Raw genomic sequence first — 25,652 nt, 5'->3', positions numbered from 1 at the left:
TTCTATTGCTTTCTTTTCAGACAATGAATTTCCAACTCAATGAACATTTAGTATTTTTTTATTGTTTCATTTTTTCCTTTTATTTTAGAGAATTGAGGGTACAGTTGATATATCAGTTATTACCAATGGATTTCAAGCCACAGCAAAGGATGTTTTTAGTTATAATTGCTTACAGACTCCAGTTATAACTGATTTTAGTCCCAAAGTACGAACAATTCTAGGTAAGAAATATTTTAATAAGACCAGTCATTTAACATACATAAAGAAACCAGAAATTCTTTCAAAGCAGAGTATCTCTTACAGTTTTGTTTCTTAAAGTGAAGCAAGTCACAAGTTTGCTTTCTTCTTTCTTTTTAATATCAATTAATCTACTTATAATTTTTCTTTTAACATTTGCAACATAAAGAAAATTATTATTTGTTTTAAAAAGTACTTCATTGGGCTGGAGATATAGCTCAGTTGGTAGAGTGCTTGCCTCACAAGCCCAAGGCCTGGGTTTAATCCCCAGCACTGAAAAAAAAAAAAAAAAAAAAAAGGACTTTGTTATCCTTATTGCCTTGCAAAAGAGTTAAACCTGAATTTAATCTCCACATGGCAACCATCTACTCTTTTGTTGTTTTTCCATTTACCTCTTATAGAGTTAGGATTTCTTAAATGTAATGAAACAGGATTTCCTAAATTTAATGAGAGAAAAGAGAATTGAGTTGACTTATTTAATATGCAAATTCCACACTGGATAATATGTTGAAACCTTCTGCATAAGTTTTTTTTTTCTTCTAAAATAATAGGAGATGTTAATTTAACAATTAAGGGTTATAACTTTGGAAATGAACTCACACAAAACTTGGTGGTGTATGTCGGAGGAAAACCCTGCCAGGTTCTTCACTGGAACTTCACAGATATTAGATGCCTTTTGCCCACGTTGTCCCCTGGAAAGCATAATATCCATGTAGAAGTCAGAAACTGGGGCTTTGCATCAACAAGGTATGATAATGAATATAAACTTGGTAAAGTGTGAAACACATGGGGCTAGTAGAATTGGGACAAGAAAAGAAGTAATCATTAATCTTTAATATATTAATTGCTTTCTTTGCCTTTATGAATCTTTTGCCAAAGATTCTCAGAAAATCTCAGCCAATACCATTCAAATCAGTTTGTAAAATTCTCTGTGCAACTAGGTTCATGTATGTGTCATATGATTATCATTCATTTAAGACAGGAAATACTTGTCAGGCAGTTTCTAGGGGACAGGCTTGATGCTGGACTTAATAGTAGAGAACAAGAGGGTCATTAATGAGCACCCACATTAATGCTGCTCACGGTTTTGTTGGAGAAAAGATTTTAAACAGAGAATTAGATCAATAACTTAATCATAAATGTGAAAAAGACTATGAATAAGAGGTGCCAGGTGTTACTAGAATAGGTAAAAAATGGAGCTAACTTATTCTGAGGAACAAGTAGTGGTTCTCTTTAAAGGTAACAATTAAACCAGGAACTGGGTAGGTGCTGGCAATCTGAAGGACATGATAAAGAGACTTTCTCCAATTCTTTTTTCCACAGGGATTTAGTATTTCTTCCCTGAAACTGTTTACTTATAGCAATTTTAGTTCTTGTGTGAGGAAGTTACTAATTTGGAATATTTAGAAGAAGGGGAAACTGAATTTAGGGATTAAAAAGAAGGCAAATAAAGCTGATGTCAGAATGTTATGAGAGATGATGACAGCAGAATCTTTCAGGAGATAAAGATGAACAACAGTACATTCCCTTTCAGGGCTACATTCCCTTTCAATCTGATTTGATTTACTCTTATCTCACAAGGAATAGCTCAACTGAGTTTTAGAAGGGCTCCTGGCTTGTACTTTGACTGGATGACACAATGTGCAGGATTGACACCTTACAAATTGGGTATTTAGGTGGTATTTGAAGAAATACTAATTCAGTTAGGCCAAAGAAGTTAAATAAAAGTTAATACAAAGATTCATTGAATTTTTCTGCCTGTACAGTTATGTGATACTTGAAATGTGGAATTCAACTCTATATCAAGTCTTTGATGGGTTTCTAGCAGACACATTCTAAGTATAGAAAAGCAAAATAAATTAAAACCTCTCACTGACTAGAAGGAAGGGAAATACTGACAAGTTTCCAACAAACATGGAATGATTAATTTAAATTAATTACACAAAAATTTATTACTCATATAAGAAATATGATATTTATTTTCTTTTTTATATGCAGAACTGCTTTTATATTTTATTCTAATGCAAATATATTTTAAAGGCTTTGCCGCATTTTTTGTGATCTCAGTCCTCATAACCCAGATTTTCCATAATAGTTTAGAATTTTCTATTGTGCTGATAGATTTTCAAAAATCTAATTTAAAATTACTAACATAGCATCCAAACAAATTGAGGTTAAGATAAGTCAGATTATCTAGCCTTAAAAAATGATGTGTAACAGTTACGTATAGATTCAGCTATTTTCTCTTTGTAAAGTAGTCATATCTTTGTAAGAGTTTCACAATATGGACCCATGAGAAGGAAATCTATTCTTCTTTCCTTTTCAGAAATAAATTAAATGCTTCAATTCAGTATATTTTGGAAGTGACCAACATGTTTCCACAGAGAGGTTCCTTGTATGGTGGGACTGAAATCACTGTATTGGGTTTTGGGTTCAGCACAATACCAATGGAGAATACTGTCCTCTTAGGTAAGAGTTATATCCCCACCAGAGAACTGTTGCCATTTTTCTTAGCTTAAAGGATGAACTACAGGTGCTGAGTTATTGCACAAACTGTCTATCATGGAAACATTACTTTTCTATTAATGTAAAAAATGTTAATTATATTTGGTGAAGGGGATAAAGAAAATCTGAAAAACTGCTTTCAAACTTTAAATTTTCAGTCAACTAATGATGTTAATTTCATGTTATAGATCATTTAAAGGAGGAGGGGTCAGTTTGGAAAATAATCAGTACTCAAACATGATTACCATTAGAAACAATATCCTACCATATAACAACTTTTGACAAGGCCTTGACAGTTTACTAATTACTCTTCATCTCTTCACAAGAAATATTTGAGAAAAAAATCTTTAACATCTTTCTTCTTTCTAGGTTCCTTTCCATGCAATGTTACATCATCATCAGAAAATGTCATAAAATGTATTCTTCATTCAACAGGAAGTATATTCAGAATTACCAACAATGGGGAAGATTTAGGTACCAACCAATATTTATATATTGTGAATAAGGGAAGCACCTTAGCCTGAAATTAATTTGGTTTTTATTTATAAAATAAAATACCTCAAACTCTTTGGATAATAAATATTGCTATTTATTTTTAAATTTGTGGTGTTCTCTTTGACATAGAAGTTACATATGGAGTAAATCAGTGGCAAATGAGTTAGATCTAGTGAGCTAGATTTTACAACTTGCTCAGGAATCAACATTTGTTTTTGCTTCAGTGCAAAATCTCCTGATTACTGCAGTTTATTATCAGTCATAGGTTTTTAAATGAATATTTAAGTTGAAATTTTATATTTTTGCATGCTTATATGTTTCAGAAAATTCTTATTTTTAAAGAATTGATCCTTGCCTTTAAAGATATTCCTGTAATGTTTTATAACAACTTATTTATTGAGTATCCAAATTTTTAAAAATTATCTCTTGATCACTGCTTTTCAGGTTGTATGACTTATTTCTTGCTTATCTTTTCATTGTCTTTTTTCCCCCATTCCTCCTGTTTATTTTTGTTAAGTGCTTAAATGACATCTGTAATAAAATTTTACAATATTAACTAAAAAGTTTCTTTTGGTAGTGACTATAAAAATAGTGTTTTCAAAGTTAACTAAGAAATTGATTCCTTTTCTTTTTTCTTTTAATATATGACTCAATTCCTGCATCCAGTGCATGGATTAGGCTATGCTTGGTCACCATCAGTCTTAAACGTGTCTGTAGGAGACACAGTGATATGGCATTGGAAAGCACATCCATTTCTTAGGGGGATAGGATATAGAGTTTTCTCTGTCTCCAGTCCTGGAAGTGTAATTTATGATGGCAAAGGATTTACAAATGGAAGGCAAAAGTCTTCATCAGGTAAGTTTCTACTTTATTAAATTTTGCATGATGCCTCATTTTCCTAGATGTAATACAAAGACATTTCATTTAGATTTAACATATTTTTACGTAAACTATATACATAAATGCAGTAAATGGTTTACCAGGCATTTTGTGGCTATAGTAAAAATATTATTAATGTTTTTAATATTTTTATTAATATTAATGAGTGTAAGAACTCATTCTGAAATGAGTTCTGATATTAGAAATATCTTTAATAATTCTGTGATAATTGACCAACTGAAAAATACATTGAAACTGCAAATTACAATGAAAATAGTAACATATATGTATATGTTATATATATAACAAATATATATATATATTTGAATCATACCAATCTGGTAGTGATACTGCTGTTCACTGATGACGAGTTCTGCTTCCTCAAGTGTTGAAGTTTGAACATTAGAGAAGCACGACAAGGCAAGCCTATTAAGCAGGTTTTATTTAAAAGTAATAATACAGACTTCTCCCCTCCCGGGAGGGAAAAGGGGACCTTGGCTGATGTTCTAGAATCCCAAGAAGTGAGCACACCCTACATCTTTCATAGATTAGAGTCTTCTTTGTCTGTTCTCTCCCGGCTTATCTCTGCTTCCTGCCTACAGTGACTAGGCCCAGGAGTTGCCGGTGACAGAGCAAAAAAGGTGAGCAGCAGTTGATGGCAGCGGGAAGGGCCACAGGGAAGATTCAGGCAGGTAGAGGCCCATGGGGCATTAATTAGCAACTCCCTGTCTGTAGTCCTCCATAAGGAAAGGTAGATTTGGTAATCAATGGGCTCCAGAGGTCTTTGACATTCCATTGTCCCAGGGGCAGTCGCCAACTTCCAGATGCAGATGGCTTTCATGGCCTCCATTTCCTGGATTTGACCCGATTCCCTATTTCTACACTGCCTGCCTGTCCTCAATTCTGACTTCAGTAGCAAGTTATCAACTTCTGGTGGTCGGAATCAACTTTAAAATAAATGCATCTTAAAAAATGAATAAGTAAAATGAATGCTTCTTGTAGGAGAACTCAGTGTAAAGTGAGCCTTTTAGATTACTTGTTTTGTTTTGTATGTATAAAGATATAGAGTATGGTCCTGTTGTTAATTTTTCATTGCATGTTGAGTTTTTCCTTAAACTTTGGTAATTTACATCAGATTTGTCATGGTTTTCTAAAAAATTAATGTTGGATCTTGTCTTTCCGGAGTGTAATTTCAGTATGCAAGATAGTTCTTTTATAACCAGTAAGTACATTTCCTTACTACTTCCTGTTGAAATATCAAACACAAGAAAAATAAATTTGTCATCTACATGTACATTTAAATGATCATTTTAAATTTCTTTCAAAGGTGCATTAATTACTTATATTCATTATGTACAATCCTATTTTATGGCAGGTTCATTTTCTTACCAATTTACTTCACCTGGAATCCATTATTATAGCAGTGGGTACGTTGATGAGGCTCACTCCACTTCCCTCCAAGGAGTCATTAACGTTTTACCAGCCCACACCAGGCATATTCCCCTGCACCTGTTTGTGGGGAGCACTGAAGCCACCTATGCTCAGGGTAAGAGGGTTAGAGATGGAAAATGTTGTTTAGGTGACCCAGGGCTGATGGGACCTTTCTAGAGTAGCAGTCCATGCCTGGGTCTAACCTACTTCTGTCTCTTGCTACCATATAACCTTTAGGTTCAGACAGTTCTAAGGCTGGAGTGTATTCTATAAAATAAGGATAGTGTTAATGTCTTCTTGCCACTCTCTCAGAACCCTTGTGTGCTTCAAATGAAATGTAAAGTGAAAATTCTGACCCTCTGCATGTGCCTGAAAACCTATTAAAATGTTAGGCGATGCTATTTTATTTTTCCTGTGGGATCTGGCCTTAGACAAATTGAAAAATAAATTAACTTTCTATTGACTCATTTCTTTACTGTAACATCTTTGTCTAAGTCTTTAATATCTTTATCTGAGACCCTCTTGTCATTAAACAAAAAAAAAAGAAAAAAAGAAAAGAAAAAGAAAAAAACAGAAGAAGATTTTTCAGAATTTAAAAGCATCTTCCTCAAAATAAAGAATTATGCGGTCTGAAAACAGTTCTTGTTTTAGAATGTTATCCACGACTTACAGGCAATTCTTTTTTGTCTAAAGGAGGACCAGAGAATTTGCACTTAGGAAGCTCTGTGGCAGGCTGCCTAGCAACAGAACCCCTGTGTAGCCTGAACAATACCAGGGTTGAAAATTCAAATAGATTGCTCTTTGAGCTTTCAAGTTGTATTTCACCATCTATAAGCAATATTACTCCATCTACTGGAACAGTAAATGAATTGATAACAATTACTGGGCATGGCTTCAGTAATCTCACATGTGCTAATAAGGTAAGAAATAAGGATCTCTTTTGAAACGCCCATATTCTCAATGAAAGGAAGATGTTTTAACCATAACTTCATAATTTAATTTTTACCAGCTTTATGAGATATAGTTCACATACCATACAATTCACCCATTTAAAGTATACAGTTCAATAGCTAAAGATATATAAAGGTATACTCACAAATTCATGACCACAATCAATTTTAGAATTTTTTTTACCCCAAAACAAAACCTAGAAACCTTTAGATATCACCCCAAACTACTCTATTCATCCCAGCCCAAGGAAACCACTAAGTTACTTTCCATCCTTATAGACTTGTCTATTGTGGACATCTCTTATAAATATTGTCATACAATATGGGGTTCTTTGTGACCAGTTTTTTTGCATAGCACATTTTCAAAGTTTATCCATGTTGTACCATTTATTGGTACTTTATTTTGTTTTACAGCCAAATAATATCCCACTGTATGTTACCACATTTTATTTATCCATTTATCCATTCATCAGTTGAAGGACATTTGGTTTGTTTTCACTTTGTGGTTACTATGAATGATGTAGTTGTGAATATGCATGTACAATCACAGTTTGATCTTACAGTTAATTCAAAATATGTATTAATCAATACAGAAATTTAATTTTATGAATAAAAACTTTACACAGAATTAGCTTTCTAAAATTATGGTTGTTGCTAATCTAAAATATGAGTTCATATTAGAGTAATGTACTGATTTGTTTTATTTCATATTCATTTTACTTTCAGGTTACAATTGGTAGTTACCCCTGTGTTGTAGAAAAAAGTAGTGACAATACTATTATGTGTCATATTGACCCTCAAAACTCAATGGATGTTGGTATCAGAGAAATTGTCACTTTGATAGTCTACAATTTGGGCACTGCTATCAACACACTGTCAAACGAATTTGACAGGCGATTTGTACTTTTGCCAAATATCGACATGGTGTTGCCAAATGAAGGATCAGTTACAGGAATGACAAGAGTAACCATAAAAGGCTCTGGATTTGCATCTTCTTCTGCAGGTGTAGAAATCTTCATGGGTCATTTTCCATGTAAAGTTCTAACAGTGAATTACACAGCCATTGAATGTGAAACATCCCCTGCTCCCCAACAGTTCGTGCTTGTACATCTTTTAATACACGGAGTGCCTGCCCAATGTCAGGGAAACTGCAGCTTTTCATATTCAGAAAGCATCACGCCTTATATAACAAGAATCTTCCCAAACTCTGTTGAAGGATCCATAAATGTTCTTATTGAAGGAGAAGGTTTTGGGACTGTGTTGGAGGAAGTTGCTGTTTTCATTGGAAAGCAACAGTTCAGAGCAACACATGTTAATGAAAAGAACATCACTGTTCTTATGACTTCTCTCCCAGCTGGGCTTCATTCTCTCAGAGTTGTGGTGGGATCCAAAGGCTTGGCTCTGGGAAACCTGACTGTTCTCAGCCCTGCCATAGCTTCTGTCTCACCAAAGTCTGGAAGCATTGGTGGAGGAACGACTTTGGGTATCACAGGGAATGGCTTCTGCCCTGGCAACACTACCATCACTGTTGGGGAGGACCCTTGTCAGATTATTTTTGTCAACTCCAGTGAAGTCTACTGCAGCACCCCACCAGGGAGAGCTGGAAAGGTCAATCTGAAGATCTTTGTTAATGCCATCACTTATCCATCTTTGTCATTTACCTATTCCCTAGAGGATACGCCATTTCTCAGAGGGATTGTTCCAAATAGAGGTACTCCAATATCTGCTTGCATTGTTTATTATATTTATATCATATTATCAGTACTATTACTATAGTTATAATAATATTCAAAAATAATTATTAAGTTGTGTTTTTACACTTCTTAACCCAAGTAGTACATGGGATTCAAGATCTGTGTAGTCTCTATTTTGTGACTATTTTTAGTATGTTCTTGGGATAAAATTTTTAGCTAAATTCCAATTTTTGTTTAGAAACAATATCCCCATTAATTTGACCTACCTTTCAAATAGAGGAATGATTAATTTCTATGGACCAAAATGGATAATTTATGTCATTAATGTTGATATGGCACAAAAAACAATCGTTGAAATTCATGAAAAGTCATTCTTACAGAAATTGAGAATTTTTTAGAGTACTTTAATTCCATGCAACTCCAATTGATTATTGTTAGCACAATAGAATTCTTTTTAAGGAGGTAATTGGCGCATTCAGATAGAGAAAATTATTATGATTTACTTAGTTATTTAGCATACACTTTTTTTCCAAGCTAAGAATAGATCAAAGTGTCTTCCCAGTTCCATGTCATTCTGCTGTGCTGTTTCTGAACATCTTCATGCTATTGTAATAATTTTCATCTGTGTAATGAATTCTGGAGTGGTAGCTATAGTGCCATGGTTCAGCGCATGGCCTTGATGCTAGGTTCAAATCCTATCTTCTACTCCCTAATGATAAAATCTTGGATACTTTTGTTCTGTTTTGTTTTAACATCAGTTTCCTTGTAAATAAAGGTTCCTATCTTGTAATAACTTAGGAATTTATTCATAAAATGTAATTTAGAATGGTACTTTTCATAAAGAATTCATTAAATGTTCACCTTTTAAAAAGGTGCCTTTTCAGTTTATATCCTGGGAAATGTATCAGGTAGGGGTAAGATATATTTTCTGCATTCAAGAAGTTTACTATTGTGGGAGGGATGGGGGGAAGGGGAAAAAAATAACAGAATGAATCAAACAACAACAACAAAAAAAAGAAGTTTACTATTAAAATTTTCTTTACTACATCAAGTTTGCTCATTGGAGCAAATGTTAACAATAGAAATAACATTTATATATTTGTAGTCATTGCAAAGAATGGCATTTTTTTCTTACTTCCATGGATCATTTCTCTTCCCAAATTTTCTTTGAATGTCTCTATTAGAATAAGGTATGTGAAGCATAAGAAACCTGTAGGCAAGTGAAATCTGAACAGTTTTATTTACTGAAGAGACAGATAGTAGATGACACCCAGAATAGCATTATTGCATTTTAATGTGAAATGTCAGATAAAGTGATTGTTTCAGTATATTTTGTAGGGGTCCTCTCTGCCATATCCTGCGTGGAGGAGAAAAGGGTTAACTGCCAGAGGAGGATGTTGGCAGTTTTTCTATCTATTACCCAAAAAACTTATCTACTCAGTGACCACAGAGAGCCAATACTCCTTTTATGAGAGAGGGTGTGACGGGCGGGCCATACCAGCTTTGGCCTCTTACAACAACATGGAGTCACTCAACTCTCCTTTATTTATAATACACAGGAAAAGGGGGCAAGGACTGGGAGGAGCTTCTTCTGTGGGGGGGACAGTGTCACCGCCTGTGGCAACAATTGCGCAGGTATTTATTGGAGGGGCCTGGGAATAAACTACTTTTCCTATATTCACTAATTTATAGATGAAGAGAGACTTTGCTTAGAGGAAGAGAAACTTTGCTTAGAGGAAGTTTTAGAGAAAGACAGGCTTGCTACACTTATCAGAGATCTATTTCTTCTTAAACTCTACTGCTTCTCCTTAGAGGTGCGTCCTGCATCCTGTGAACTAAAGGGTGCAACCCAGAGGTGAGTCTCAGTTCTCCGCTCTACAGTCTGCCTTCTGCCGCTGCCTACTGCTTCTTACTGCTAGCTGCTTCTCTTCTCTGCTAGCTGCTGCTTTTCTCTGCTAGCTGCTGCTTCTTACTGCTGCTTCTGCTTACTGCTGCTTCTTCTCTCTGCTAGCTGCTGCTTTTCTCTGCTAGCTGCTTCTTCTCTCTGCTAGCTGCTTCTGCTTACTGCTGGTTCTATTCTCTGCTAGCTGCTGCTTTTTGCCTTCTGCCTACTGCCCGCTTATATCCCCTCCAGGAGGCGGAGGGTGGGGCCACACCAGTTGAGATCAGGCGAGGAGCCAGCTGCCCTATCACGGCAAAGGTTAAAATGAGCAGGCACGAGCAGGAGCACTCGGGAACACCTGTGCATGCGTTGTGTGCGTGGACTTAATTGAATACGGCCAATGACAAATCACCTGGGTGTGCTTATGTTAATTAACCTCCTCACTGTCGATGTGATCAAAGCAACCTCCAGCTGGCCACCAGGCGCCATCCCAGCGCAGCCCACATGGCACAGCCCCCAACAGGACAGGATAGGGTGGAGTTTGGGAAACCATCTCTTAGGGGGAAAATTCCAGAAGGAGACAGGGAACCACTCCCATGTAGCGCCACATGCTTCCCAGCCATTCCTAGAAGCCAGGCCTCTGTGTCCCAATGGCTCAACCCAGTCGATTCTGCTAAATAAGGATGGCTTCCCACAATATATGAAATAATTTTTGTTTTGTATCTTTTCTTATACCTTAAAACTATTCTTAACCTGAAATATTAATATTTGTAATGTATATGATGTTGCATATATCATGACATCTGTTGGTAATTCTCACTATAGTCAATTATATAGTAATTCTTATTATTACTACTTGAATTAAATTCAAAGTACTACTTGACTCTGCATTTGTAACAAATTGTAGAGATTACTACCTATTCATAAAGATTTAGGTATATATATTCACTTGAATGACCTATGAGAAATTCTGTATGTTTAATGTCCTCAGTGTACATTTTTCAAAAGAAAGATAGATTGACATTCTTGGTTCTGTGTGCAATCATTAAGACCTTAACATTAATATTCTTTTAAAAGTCTTTAATTTTTTTTTTCTGTATTTACAATCTTATACCTGATTATTCATATGTCATAATTTGTTTATCAAGTCATATCTGTTGAAAATATTTGAATTAAGAAAAAGTAGTTTATTCTGAAAAAGAGTTGCTAATATCAGGGGGGAAAATCACCAAGAATAAAAAATTAGCCTCATCCATATACCCCAACCCACCATACCCTGCCCAGACATTTCTACTTCTTAACTCTAGATCCTCTTTTTTCTCTCTGACTTTCTTCTACTTCTCTATCTTTTCTAATAGCCTGAATTAATAACTTACCATTTAGGAGACTGTACAGAAGGACTGGAAAATAATGACCACTGAGATAAATCACTTAAAGTTAATGTACAGTAGACTGTGGTCTTTATCGAAGTCAAATTGTATATGACACAGCATGTATGTTAGTGTTAGTTTTGAAACACTGGATATTATTTTGTTTCTAGAAAGAGGTATAGTTTTGAATGCATGCGTAAGCATTGAAATTTAAGATATATTCTGAATGGTGTTTGCTTTTCTTTTTTTTAAAGGTCCACCAGGAACTGAAATTGAGATCACTGGATCTAACTTTGGTTTTGATATCTCAGAAATTTCAGTGACTATTGGTGACATTCAGTGCAACGTAACCATGGTCAATGATAGCATGCTGCAGTGCATCACTGGAGCCCATGCTGGTGGCACTTTTCCTGTGCTGATGCATCATAAGACTAAAGGCTCTGCTGTGTCCACTGTTGAATTTGAGTACCCACTTCATATTCAAAATATTCATCCAAGGCAAGGTAGTCATGGATATACAGGAGCATAGGCATATTTTATATTGTTTCCATAAACACATTTAGAAAAAAAAAATGTTCTTTAAACATTACTAAAATTTCTACTTCCACTAATACATTATTAGTACACTAATTATTATATTATTCCACTAATACATTATTATTATTATTCATCAAACAAATAAGTAAGCAGTAATATAAACATTCAAGGAATTTGGCTAATGCCTTTATTTGTCTTAGGACTGCATAATTTATTTAAAATTTAACCCTAAAGTGACCAGGGTATGTATCGAATTTTTAAAAAATGGTATTTAGCCATCACTGAAATATATTTATTGCTACAAAAATAGTATTATTTTTCTAGTTGAAAATCATTTTAATGGCTAAAAGCCTCTAAGCTTCACTAATGTACTCAACTACAATAGTAATTTTATGCATATATTTTAACTACTCCGAAATTCCTTTTTATATTTCTTTTAAATAAAAAATATTTCTAGAAATACTTTATATCAATTACCAGAATTGACATTTTCTCACTGAAGATTTTAAAACACTACAAATCAAAAGATGTTCTGTTTTATTAATATAATTTTAGATCTAAGAATCTTTTCATTTAATATAATTTCCATTTTAGATTTCAAGATAAAGTTAATAAATATGTACATAGGGAAAGTTTTCTTTTAATCAGTTTTACTGTTTCCTTGTATTTGTCTTCATTAGGCAGTTTTGGTGGCGGCCAAACCATGACAGTGACAGGCACTGGATTTAATCCACAAAATTCAATTGTATTAGTCTGTGGCTCAGAGTGTGCAATCGACAGACTTAGATCTGATTGCACAATATTATTATGTGAGATTCCACCCCACAATGGTAAGTTGTCAGAAAAAAAAATTGAAAAATGTTTAAAAAATTGTATAAAGATCATAGTCTGAATTGCTTTTTTCAAGTTGGTAGTTTACTTGGAAATAATTGAATCAACCTGATTTTAAGCAATTTATTCCAAACTTTGTTTTCTAGATTTAACATATCTTCAAAGATGTAAGTTAATGACAAAAAATGATGATACTTAGCTTATTGAGTGGGTCAAATGGAGAACATGTCTATACTTTTTGCTAGTGTATTAGGTTTCCTTTAAAGATAGGATAGTATGAAACAAACTGCCAAAATTCAAACCCTGTGTGTCTTTGGGCAAGTTGTTTAACATCTCTGCGCCTCAGTTTCTTCAACTATGATGTGAGATTAATCACATTATTATTATTTTACAGGATTATTATGAGGTTAATGTATGAAAAGTGGGTAAAATGATATGTAGACTATGATATATGATTTTCTATTTTTATTATGTTTGTTTATTTTTATTTAGTGGTTAAGAACCAGAACTCTGGGAGTCTCTGAATTTCAACTTTTACATTTATTGTGTAATACTAAGTAAACTTTTCTCTACTTCAGTTTCTATATTAAGTAGATATTATTAATGTCAATTTAATTTATTGTTAAAGTATCTAGTACTTTATGCAATCAATTTTAATTATTATTTAACAAAAGTTAGGAAGGTATTTAAACAAGGTGACTATTCTAGATGAATAAAGGATATGATTTATGTGCAAAAATCTTTTTAAACTTTAGCAAAATTTGGTACTGGGGATTGGACTTGGGGCACTCGACCACTGAGCCACATCCATAGCCCTATTTTGTATTTTATTTAGAGACATGGTTTCACTGAGTTGCTTAGCACTTCGCTTTTGCAGAGGTTGGCTTTGAACTTGTCATCCTCCTGTCTCAGCCTCCCAATTTGCTGGGATTGTGGGCATGTGCCACTGTGCCCAGCTTCTGTGACGTTTTAAACAAGAATATTGAAAATATAACATTTTTATGTCTGGGCTTATTCTCGTTTTTAATAGTAGAGTTTCTGATAAAAATATGCAGCAATGCTACTGAGATCTGGCAAGAGTTCTAGGTTGTTTCTCTTAACACAGACTCCTCACCTTCCTTTCATATTTGGTACAAGGTTTCTGTAGTTTTCCTGCCTCTGGCTTGCCTTCACCCATCACTCCTTGCTGTTTTCAGTGTTTCTGCCTTTAGCAGTTCCTCCCTTTTTCCAATTTGCAGTGTTGGAAACACCAGCAGTGGAAAACCAAGGAGGCAGGTTTGCAGAACTGTCTAGAGTAACTGTCTGGGGAAGGTTTTTTCCCCTCTGAATATGTGCATGCACTTTGTGATGTTTCCGCTATTGTGAAAGGTTTTTATAACTCACATTCAGCCTGCGTTTAGTAATGTGTGGTCATGGGAAAAGAAAAATGTTATTGAAAATGTCTGGGGAATTTGCAAATAACTAAGGGCCTATGGCAGAACTGTGCTGAGTTTGACCCTCTTTTCATAGGCAGGGGACCTGAGCAAGCTTGTGAAGTGAGTGTGGTCAATGGGAAAGATTCGTTTCTGTCCCTGACTCCATTTACGTACATGGCCTCACTGACTCCGCTCATCACTGAAATATCTCCCAAGAGAGGCAGCACAGCAGGTGGTACCAGACTCACAGTCAGGGGATCAGGATTCAGGTACTGTCTTCATACATACACAGTTTGACGCATTTTTCCAGACTCCAGCCACTAAGCCTGCAACCCAATATTCTAGGATAGTGCTTAAATATAGCCATATCATGTGTTCCTCTCTGCTCATAAGCCACACTTGAGGCACAAAATAGTACTAATATCTAACATTGATTGAGTACTCAGTCTGTACCAGGTAACTTCCCATCTACAGAAACTTCCTGTCTTATGAGACATTTTTAATCCCATCTGCATTGTATGGTGATTCCATTCCTGGTCTTTTAGTGATAAAATGGGATTAAATTAAATATAGCAGGTTTAAATCTACCACTCCCTGGCTTTTATCCAAAAGACTTAAAATCAGCATACTATAGTGATACATACATACTAATATTTCAACAGCACAATCTATAATAGCCAAGTTAGGGAACCAGTCTAGGTACCTATCAACAGACAAATGGATAAAGAAAATGAGGTATATATACACCATGAATTTCTACTCAAACATAAAGAACAATGAAATTATGTCATTTGCTGGTAAATGGTAGGAGACTAAAATGAGAAAGCTTGTGTAACTTGCCCTAAATCCTAGTAACATCACAAACATAATCCCTTGTTATACTTTCCCCACTGTATTATCATCTCCATCTGTGTCCAGCATCACTGGGTCAAAGAAACATCTTTCCATACACCAAGCCCATTCCCCTATAAATAGTTGGGTTCCTTCTTCTCTTACTTATTCTTTAGCTCAGACTTCTTTACTGTTGTCACTATTCAGGTGGATAAGGCTGACTTTAAAACACCACATCACATAAGGTATAGAAGGCAATTCTAATTCCTCAAGTACCCATAATTATTTTGGACTTGAATTTTAGAAGGAGGTTAATTTCTAAGGTTTGTGAGTGTGATGAAAATGTCACCTTGGCAAAATGATTCTCAAAAGTTTCTTTTCTTGCTAAGTGAGATAAGCCAATCTCAAAAAACTAAAGGACGAATGATCTCGCTGATAAGCGGATGAGGACATATAATGGGGGGTGGGAGGGGTTAGCATTAGGTTTAGGGTTAGGTTTAGGGTTAGGGATAAGGAGAGTGGTAAGAATGAAGGAAAGAAGGACTGTATAGAGGGAAAAGAGGGGTGGGAGGGGTGGGGGGGAAGGGAAAAAAAATAATCAAACATCATTGCCCTATGTAAACGTATGATTACACAAATGGTATGCCTTGACTCTATGTACAAATAGAGAAACAACACGTATTCCATTTGTATATAATAAAAAAAAGTTTCTTTTGATTCATTTTACACAAATGGGGTACAATTTTTCATTTCTCTAGTTGTACATGAAGTAGAGGCACACCATTTGTGTAATCATACATGTACATAGGGTAATGATGTTCATCTCATTCCATTATCTTTCCTTCCCCCTGTCCCCTCCCACCCCTCCTTTCCCTCCTTTTTCCATTCTTCCCTCTCTCTTCCCTGCCCTCTGTTATGTATCATTATCCACTTATCAGAGAAAACATTCAGACTTCAGTGTTTTGGGATTGGCTTATCCCACTTAGCATGATATTCTCTAACTTCATCCATTTACCAGCAAATGCCATTAGTTTTATTGGTGCAGCCACTCTGGAAAGCAGTATGGAGATTCCTTAGAAAACTTGGAGTGGAACCACCATTTAACCCAGCTGTCCTACTCTTGGCCTATATCCAAAGGACTTAAAATCAGCATACTACAGTAATGCAGCCACATCAATGTTTATAGCAGCTCAATTTACAATAGTTAGATTGTGGAACCAACCTAGATGCCCTTCAATATATGAATGGACAGAAGTCTCTTTCGAAGGTGCGCATTTGGAGAGTAACAGAGTCTCTCAATAATTCCAACCCAGGAAGTCTTCTAACACTAGAGCACTTGCTAGTTTGTACAGTTCTATTTCCTTACCTTTTAATCTCTTTGTTTACTTTATTCCTCAACAAATATTTTTAAAGTCTTACTACTAAAAAAAAAACATTGATCTGCACTTGAATGGATCCTAGGTGAGATCATTACTTTGCCATAGTATAGATTAAAAAAGGGATTGGATTATGTGACATAGAAATTTGAGAAAAACATGTGTTCTGTTTTCCCTTTTCTCCTTTACAGCGAAAATGCACAGGATGTTCACATCACCATAGCTGAAGCCAGATGTGATGTTGAGTTTTCCAACAGGACACATATCACCTGCATGACAGAGGCCCACACTCCTTCGGGATGGGCACCAGTTCATGTTAACATCAAAGACATTGGCAGGGCCAAGCTGGTAATAATGCTGTTGGGGATACTAATCACAACAATAGAAAAACTTATGGAAGGTGGGCTAATTGGTAATGGATGTTTTACTTTAACGTCTCCAAAAGATGAATTGTGACTACTGCAGATTTAAAGTAGTTGGCATTTTGTTGCTTATTACTAAAATTTTTATTACTTTAGATTGTAATTATTCTGGATTATAGACTAATTGGTAATATATTTTTCAGTTTATTATCATGAAAGAAACTGAGTCAGCGATCACATATTTGAAGTGGGGTATATTTTATTATTGTTACAAATGTGCTTTAGATTTATGTCTTTGAGAAACTGAAAAATTCTGCTCAGTTCTCTAAATTTCAAAATCTTTCATGCTTTATTACAGGATAATGCTGACTTCCTGTATGTTGATGCTTGGTCCTCCAATTTCTCATGGGGAGGAAAATCTCCCCCAGAGGAAGGGTCACTTGCTGTTATTACAAAAGGACAGATCATTTTATTGGACCAAAGTACTCCTATTCTGAAAATGTTGCTTATTCAGGGTAAATTTCTGAAAATCTGTTTATGAGTCTCTGCCCATGGAATATTTCTATGAAGTTAATTTAATCAAAGTTTATGATTGTGAGCATTCATAGTTATACTGTGTTTTTAATATGGAGTATAGTGCTCAGTTTTTTTGAGTATTATAGTTTCTTTGTAGTTATGATATTATTGTATTACAACAAGCATTATTTTAATCAAATAGAACAAAAAATGTCAGCGTATATTGCATGCATGTAGGCAAGTAGCTTTTATAGTTAAATGATGTCTCATGAAACTGTTTTTCGTGACAGTGGGAGGATGAACTTGCCCATGCACTCATATTTATTTGATCTCAATAGTAATATGTAAAATTATAATACTCCGTTAAAGTTAGTCGTAAAGGACCCCCTGACTCCTTGGTAACCAGGTTGTGACCCTGTGACTTTTGCCTGTGACCCAGCTTTCAGTGGTCATCTAGGCTTCTCTCTGCTCCTTAATATATTCTTTTAATCATAAAAAGTGAAATAACCACAGCTATTACAATTATGTAAAAAAACAAACAAACAAACATTGAGGGATAAGAGTAAAGTGCTTAGGGCTTTAGAACATAAACTTCGCTGTGATGGTTTTAGCTGATCAAAGACTTTTGTAATTTCGCAATAATTTTTAACTTCTGGGATAATAACAATGTTCAGTTATTCAAAGTTATTGAGTATGAGTTCATTAGACAAGTAAAATTTTACTTTCCACATGTTTACATTAATCTCATAAAAATTCATCTCAGTATATTATTGGTAATACTAATCAACCTGTAGCTGTTTGGGTGCAAATTAGTGGGCAAGAATTCAGAGTTAATGTTGATGTTATAGAATAGTGTCTATAAACATGCGTTTGTCTGATTTTAACTTTTAATTTTTTTATTTTTATTTTTTTGTGATGCTGGGTATTGAACTCAAGGCCTTATGCATGTGAGGCAAGCACTCAGTCAACTGAGCTATATATCCCAAGCCCTTAATTATTTTTATTATTAATTTATATTTTGAATTACTGTAATTCATAGAATTAATTTGTGTAACTACACTATTTAATAACATTTAAGATATAAAAATTGCCAAGGGAAAATAATCTGTCTTAGATTTTGTTTCTCTGTCAACTTCCAGGGTCTTATCTGAAGCTTTTATACTTTCATGTTATCAAACAGCAGAAGTAAAGTAACACAAATCAAGGTAGCAGGACAGGGATAAGAACTTACACTTTTACTTTTAACTTAGTAGGTAATTTTTTATAATACTTTTTCTTGAGATATGTTTAAAATTTGTATGATTCATAGGTGGAACTCTAATATTTGATGAAGCCGACATTGAACTCCAAGCAGAAAATATTCTAATTACAGATGGTGGCACTCTTCAGGTACAAAAGAGAACATGACATATATTCATTGTTAGCCTCTATTTCCATTTTAAATACTATGTGTAAAATGGATAGTTAATTACACCAACCTCTCCTGAGTTTATCTTTGCTTAGGTTTCTTTTTTTTTTAATAAAACATCCTTTATCTGGGGAAAGGTTTCCTAGAGTATTCTTGCAATTTAATGGGAAGATAATTAATATATTATCAAGGAGCAGAATTTAAAACAGAACAAAAAATATAGCTCTGATATGTGGCTAAAGTTGACCAGAGGTCTGACATAGAGTATTTTGCTGACTAGAGACTTTAAGGCTTGTATTTTGAAAGAAAAATATGAACAACTGAACAACCAATCCTCAAAAAGAGAGGAAAGAGATGGAAAAACAAATTACTTTTTCATGATGAGAATTGTGGATATTGAAGCTGGGAGTGTTGGTATATTCCTATAATCCCAGCTACTCAGCAGGCTGAAGCAGGAGGATCACAAGTTCACAGCCAGCCTGGGGTCAATTCCTAGTAGAGTTTAAAAAAAAAAAAAGGAAATGTTGGGTTTTAATTTTAATTTTCTGAATGAGGCCTGTGAAATCTTTTGCAGATTGGAACAGAAGCATCCCCCTTCCAGCACAAAGCAGTAATCACCTTGCATGGGCACCTGAGATCTCCTGAGCTCCCTGTGTATGGTGCCAAAACACTGGCTGTGCGAGAGGGAGTCCTGGATCTGCACGGTACTGAGGCCCAAGCTAAGCAAAAGCTCCCAGGCTTGTCTGTCTTCAGACGTCTTGTCCCCAACCCCACTACCCTCCCCTTACACAGGCCAGTCTCAAGTCCACTCTTCCCCAGGCCTTCTCTAAGCCTTCCTCTAATCCTTTACCATAGGCTTCCTAATGTTTTCTGTCTTATTTTGCACTTGGCACAGTACACCATGACTGTTTGCTTCATTTATTTGTCTATGTGGAAAGGCACTAAACCTGGAAACAGAAGACTAATTCCTTACATATGTATCCAGAAATGGACTCTTTCTAAAACACATCAATAAATTTATAGTTGTACTTTTCTACAGCTATATTCCAGAAAATTGTCAGCAAGTAAAGATGATTTTGATAGTGTTGGAGGTGTCAGGATAACATTTTTATAAAAGAATGAAATTTATCCTTTTCATGTTGAAGCCTTCTGTATTACAACAGTCTGTTTGTTTTTAATTTAGAATGTCATAAACATAGTACCTTGTTATGATCATAAATATCCTTTGTGCTAAATATCTATCCTACTATAATTTCTTAGAAGTTAATATGCATTATTTATCTCTAGAGTATTGGTTTAAGCTATTCCTATCAATAATGGCAAAGATAATAATAGGCTTCTGTCCATGTTTGTTAATATGATTACAAGACAGTTATACTATGTTTCTATAAAGAAGATTGTTATAAATGGAGTACATCATTGCAGAAGGATTTTTTTTTCTAATTTTATAGAAGCATATATTATTATAAACCTGTTACTTTTCTGAAGCAAGTATTCTTCACATTTATTTTTTGAGATAGGTATGAAATCTTAAGGTAAAATTAACCTTCCTTAAATTAATTTAATCCAGACAAAAATTAAATGCATAACCTCAGTTACTTAGAAAGCACATCTGAAGTTTTGCATGTTGGCTCCAGGTCTGCCTGTTCCTGTGGTCTGGACACATTTGGCTCACACTGCAAAGGCAGGGGAACGGGTTTTGATTTTACAAGAAGCAGTGACATGGAAGGCAGGAGATAACATTGTAATTGCGAGCACAGGACACAGGTATGATTTTTGGTTTAGAAAACAGATTTTTTTAAAGCTTGTAAAAAAATGAATGATTCAGATGTCCACTCTCTTTGACTTAAATTTGAATCCTCTATTAAAAAAGCATAAACAGCCTAATACATGTGCCAAATGTGAACATTTGGTTGAGTTTTCAGTGACTAAATTTACAATTACAAAAAAAGTAAGTACAAATCTGAATGTATAAAATAAATATTTACTAATAAAACATTTTGTTTTCCATGGCTAGGTTCCTATGTAAGATTTCATTTAAAAAAAAACAAAAAAGTATTCTGCTATTAAAAGCCATTTTAAAACATATGACTTAGAGCTTTAATTAAATACATTCATGAATGCAAAAATGTAAATGAGTTTCTTTGTTTGAGGTCACCAAAGAATATGGTTGAAAGCAGCTAGTAAACCCTTTCTTATCTTACAGTCTTGGCAGTGGTTCCCTTGGAGCAAAATTGTTTGCAATGATAAGTAAAAGGGAAGAAACCATGATAGAAAAAGTGATGATTAACGTGATCTTTTAGATGCCTGACATTTCAAAATTGAAACTGTTATACCCTTAATTTCTATTTCATTATATGTTTTTAATAAACAAGAAATTCAAGGAAAAAATTAATATAGCTCTCCTAAGTATATCAGAATGGGGACAAGAAGAGCCTTATTTTTGCTTTGTTGTTCAAGTTATGGATAGTACTAAGATTGGATATGGTTATGCTTATGAGGAAGTAAATAGTAATTTATGACAAGAAACAGATATGTTAAGGCCATGACTCAATTTAAATTTGAAATTCGAGATGGCATTTAAAGTTTTCCATTTTCCAAATTAAAAATAGACTTGCAGATGTTAGGAAGAGTTAAATACATATGTAGCTTTGCAAGTACCCATTTTTTCTGCCCTTGGAAGAAATTTTAATTACATAATAACAAAAAAAAAAAAGCAGGAAATTCACAGGGCTTATTAATAGAACAGAAAATCCTTATTTATAATCTTTATGAAATAACAGAGCAAGTTTACAATTTAGCATAGGGCTATTTAATTTCAAAAAAACAAGAATTAAGGAGTTCTCTTCCAACTCTAACTCATTGTTCACTATTTTGTTGGTAAATCCTACCTGAGAATTTGTAAAACCAGGTAAAAGTTAAGAAAATGACTTCTAAAGTCAATCAGCCTGTGCCCTTTTCCCAACAAAATTGCTGTCCACCCTGGGCCAAGTTTCCCTTCTCTGTGCTTCAGTTGAATTGCAATGCTATTAATATCTACCCCATAGAATTATTGTAAGCAGTCAATGAGTCAATGTGCAAAGCCTTAGAGTAGAACTTGGCTCAAAGTAAGTGCTTTATAAGCATTAGTTATTACTACAAAGGAAGGAAAGGTGTTTCTAGGTGCACACACATACAAAAATACCACTTAGAACTTTCTTTTCTAAAGAAATTGCTATATCATCTGGATGCAAGAGAATTGAAAAAAGACCATTCTAAGCCCCTTTCCCCTACCACTGTGAGATCTTGTACTGCTGAATCACCCTTTTCCATAAACATCCTGTCTCCACCTCTCCTAACTCCTTCCCCCACAATTCCCTCCCCTCAATCCTTTGCAATTCTAGGTTTGTCTGATGACCCATCAACCTGAAAAACAACTTTATTCTCCCGTATCCTCTGGCTTCTTTCATTGTTATCCTTTTTTTTTTTTTTTTTTTTTAAAGTACACTGCTTAATCCTATATACCAGTTTCATCTGTTTCATTCTTATTATCCTTTTTTAACCCTTTAAATCCCTACATTCTAATATTTTTCTTCACAAAACCTTTCTCAGCAACCTTCCAGTTACCATTCTTCACTCCTTGCACATCACCTATTCTTTCAGTTCTACCCTTGAAATGTCTCCTCTATCAGCTTATCCTCCTCTCAGTTTAATTTAGACCCTCAGTCCTTCTTACCGGAAATTTGATGTTATTGTCCTATTTAGGCTCCATTCCACTTTTCCCCCCACACAAATCCATTCTGCATTAATATGTTCAATCAGTAGAAAACTGTTACTATTGTTAACTTTTGACATGCACTATTCTAAGTGCTCAGGATACAAAACTGTTCAGGGTCCCTTGCCTAGAACAGTAGCCAGACTGGTGGAAGGGACAAAGAAGTAGGTATTTTATAATTATAGACTGCAGTGGGGTTGCTCTGGGGGCAACAGCGCACTATGTAGAGTGCACTGGGAATCCAGAGGAGTTGGAAAAGTTAAGAGACTTGACTTCTAATCTGTTTCACACATGGCACTATCATTTGAACTTGTATTTAAAGGATGAAAAGCATTTGCAAGGGAGAGAAAGGTCAAAAGGGAATTACAGGAAAACATCGGAAACTCCCCTAACCTTACCTCTTTTTAACAGCACCAATCTTTAGTAGACTGAAGTAGGCAGAAATTGACAGACCCATCTCAAAACCAGGGCACTTTATACTTGGTATCCCCAGTTTTTAACTATGTCCTTAGTTAAAAGGACATAGAAAGCAGGCTAGACAATAAATATTTGTTGAGCAACTAAATATGTGATATGAACATTATGGAATTTACAAGTCCTTTTTACTGTAGCTGGAATTTGGGGCATATTGGAGAAATGGTAGAAATAAACTTCAACTTAGTGTTTTCTTTGTTCAGAAACATCCAGTGGCTTTTCTTTGTAGGGGTCTCTCAAGTTTGGTGTGATTGACATTTCACACCAGACAATCTTTGTTGTGGGGATCAATCCGAGGATTATAGGATGCTCAGAAACCTCCTGGGCCTTTACCCACCAGATGCCAGTAGCACCTTCTACTTGTGACAGCCAACAATGTCTCCAGTCATGGCTGGGGTATAAAACAACCCTCAGTTGAGAAATTCTGAGGATGATCCTTGAAGTTCTGAATGAATATTTCTTTTGAATTCTTTTTAAAATTGAATGCAGTTCTATGAACAAATCTACTCAAAAAATTTTTTATTCAGTTACTCTAAGAAAGAGTAAAATATTGTATTCGAAGTCCTCTTCAGAATATTTCATAACATAATTTCCTTATTTCATAAATGAAGTGTTCAAAATGGCATCAACTGAATATGTCAAATCAATATAAATAGTATTATTTATAATAACTTTTAAATTCTTAAAAATTTTTTACAGACAGAGTCAACGAGAGAATGAAAAAAGAACCATTGCATCTGTATCTACTGATGGCATAAACATAACACTAACTAACCCACTGAATTACACACACTTAGGAATCACTGTCACACTCCCTGATGGAACTCTGTTTGAAGCAAGGGCAGAAGTTGGAATTCTTACAAGAAATATCTTAATAAGAGGATCTGATAATGTAGAGTGGAACAACAAAATCCCAGCATGTCCTGATGGGTTTGATACAGGTAATTTTAGCAGTTTCCAGGTAATTTTAGTAGCTGGTATAATCATGATACAAATTTTCAAAATTTAATTGGCTTATATTGAAATGCCATATTTTAGTGTCAACTTGCAAATCTGCCTGTGAATTTCATTAAATGTGGAAATCTGGAAGACCTAATAGTATTTTAAAATAACATTATGAAAGTATTTGCAATATATTGAAGAAAAATGGTACTTGTTGACATTAATTGGAGAAATAAGTGCACTTGAATTCTATTGATAAAGTCTCTACTTTTATGAACCCTTCTATGTTTAGATTCTACCTTGATAATGGTGGATTTGCATATCATCAAGAAGCTATATTCTTTAAACTTACCAAAATGTAGGAAACTACATTTGATGATAATGTCTTTAGCAAATATTTGATTTAGCAATGCTTTCCTCTTTTCAAAAATCTGTATTCCATTAGAGCAGTATATGTGGGAATGAATTCAGTGTAGATAGATATTTTAATTAATCATTCCTAGATAGATGATGGATTGATGGACAAGTGGATAAATGGAAAGATAAGAAGTAGATAAATAGAACAGAGCCTGTCTGGATAGGCTAGGGCAGAATTTGTTAACTTTGGCACTTTTGACATTTTGTCTAGATCATTCTTTGTGTGTGGCTCTGTCCTGTGCATTGTAAGATATTTGGCATTGTACTTGTCTTCTAGTGATTAAATTCTGGTAATACTCCCCACAGCTATGTTAACCAAAAACGTTTCTAGATATTGCAAAAAATGTTCTCTAGAGGCAAAATCATCCCCAGTTAAGAACCACTGGACTAGGTTGTGCTTTAATAGTAAACAGGCCCCAAAACTTAGTGATGTAAAATGACAAACATTTACTTCTCATTCATGCTACATGTGTCCAGTCCAAAATGGGCCAAGGGAGAGACTCTGTTCATTATAACCATTCCAGAATCCAGGCTGATGTAGGCTCCATCTCAACATGAATTTCCATGATTTCTGAGGCAGAAGATGAGAAGGTTGGGGAGTCAAGCAGTAGTAATTAATGGCTTTGGACCTGAAGTCATACGTGCCTCTTCTATTCAGGTGTTATTTAGGCAGAGCTAAGTCCATGGTGATGTTTAACTTCAAGGAAATGAATTAGTACCCAGTAGAACAGATCTGTGTATTTCTGAATCTTAATGATATTTTTATGTAGTACAAAGGACAATGTATTTTGTAAGCCTCTTAAATATTTTATGTAATCATTAATATCATTGCAATTCTATGAATAGATAAATAGTAACAGTTTAGACAATTAGCCTTTTCTTCAATGAGATGCATAAATAAAGCTCATTATGACACAAATAATCTATGTTCTGGTTTCAATTCATCTGCATCAAGTTTCACAGTGTACATGAAGTCAAGTTTTAAACTATTTAAGTATATAATACTTCCTGTCTTGCTTACTTACTATAATTTTCAGAATTAGGTGACAGCACATATTCTAATGCTATGTAAGATTGCATTAATTATGCTAATACCCAGTTTTGGGGAAAAGCTTCAGAAACAATAAAACAAAATACCATTATCAGGATTCACTGAACTATTGAAATATTTCTTTAGCTTCTTCACTAACAAATACTTCAGTAAGTATTCTAGGGCATGCAAAGGTGGACAAGACAAGGTACTAACTTTGTACCATCTAGAAGAGGAGATGATGTGAATATATGTATTTATGTTCCAGGATAAAATTGCAATAACACTGAATGAAAAGATGCAACTAGGTATGGAG

General features: G+C 34.6%; 1 protein-coding gene across 1 annotated transcript in view; it reads left to right on the top strand.

Annotated features, from left to right (window-relative positions):
• Pkhd1l1 (PKHD1 like 1) overlaps window positions 1-25,652 on the top strand; it is a 155,536-nt gene that overhangs the window by 71,531 nt on the left and 58,353 nt on the right. Inside the window, exons 31-47 of the mRNA XM_047523703.1 lie at window positions 89-221; window positions 789-984; window positions 2,564-2,706; window positions 3,112-3,216; window positions 3,904-4,092; window positions 5,492-5,662; window positions 6,241-6,467; window positions 7,224-8,208; window positions 11,698-11,946; window positions 12,661-12,810; window positions 14,321-14,495; window positions 16,625-16,781; window positions 17,154-17,310; window positions 18,621-18,700; window positions 19,294-19,423; window positions 20,357-20,486; window positions 23,647-23,888. Coding sequence (XP_047379659.1) covers window positions 89-221; window positions 789-984; window positions 2,564-2,706; window positions 3,112-3,216; window positions 3,904-4,092; window positions 5,492-5,662; window positions 6,241-6,467; window positions 7,224-8,208; window positions 11,698-11,946; window positions 12,661-12,810; window positions 14,321-14,495; window positions 16,625-16,781; window positions 17,154-17,310; window positions 18,621-18,700; window positions 19,294-19,423; window positions 20,357-20,486; window positions 23,647-23,888 — 3,619 coding nt within the window. The remainder of the gene's footprint in view (window positions 1-88; window positions 222-788; window positions 985-2,563; window positions 2,707-3,111; window positions 3,217-3,903; window positions 4,093-5,491; window positions 5,663-6,240; window positions 6,468-7,223; window positions 8,209-11,697; window positions 11,947-12,660; window positions 12,811-14,320; window positions 14,496-16,624; window positions 16,782-17,153; window positions 17,311-18,620; window positions 18,701-19,293; window positions 19,424-20,356; window positions 20,487-23,646; window positions 23,889-25,652) is intronic.

Source organism: Sciurus carolinensis, chromosome 1 (genome assembly GCF_902686445.1).
Source record: "Sciurus carolinensis chromosome 1, mSciCar1.2, whole genome shotgun sequence".
Taxonomy (NCBI): Eukaryota; Metazoa; Chordata; class Mammalia; order Rodentia; family Sciuridae; genus Sciurus; species Sciurus carolinensis.
This window is presented reverse-complemented; position numbering and strand designations above follow the sequence as displayed.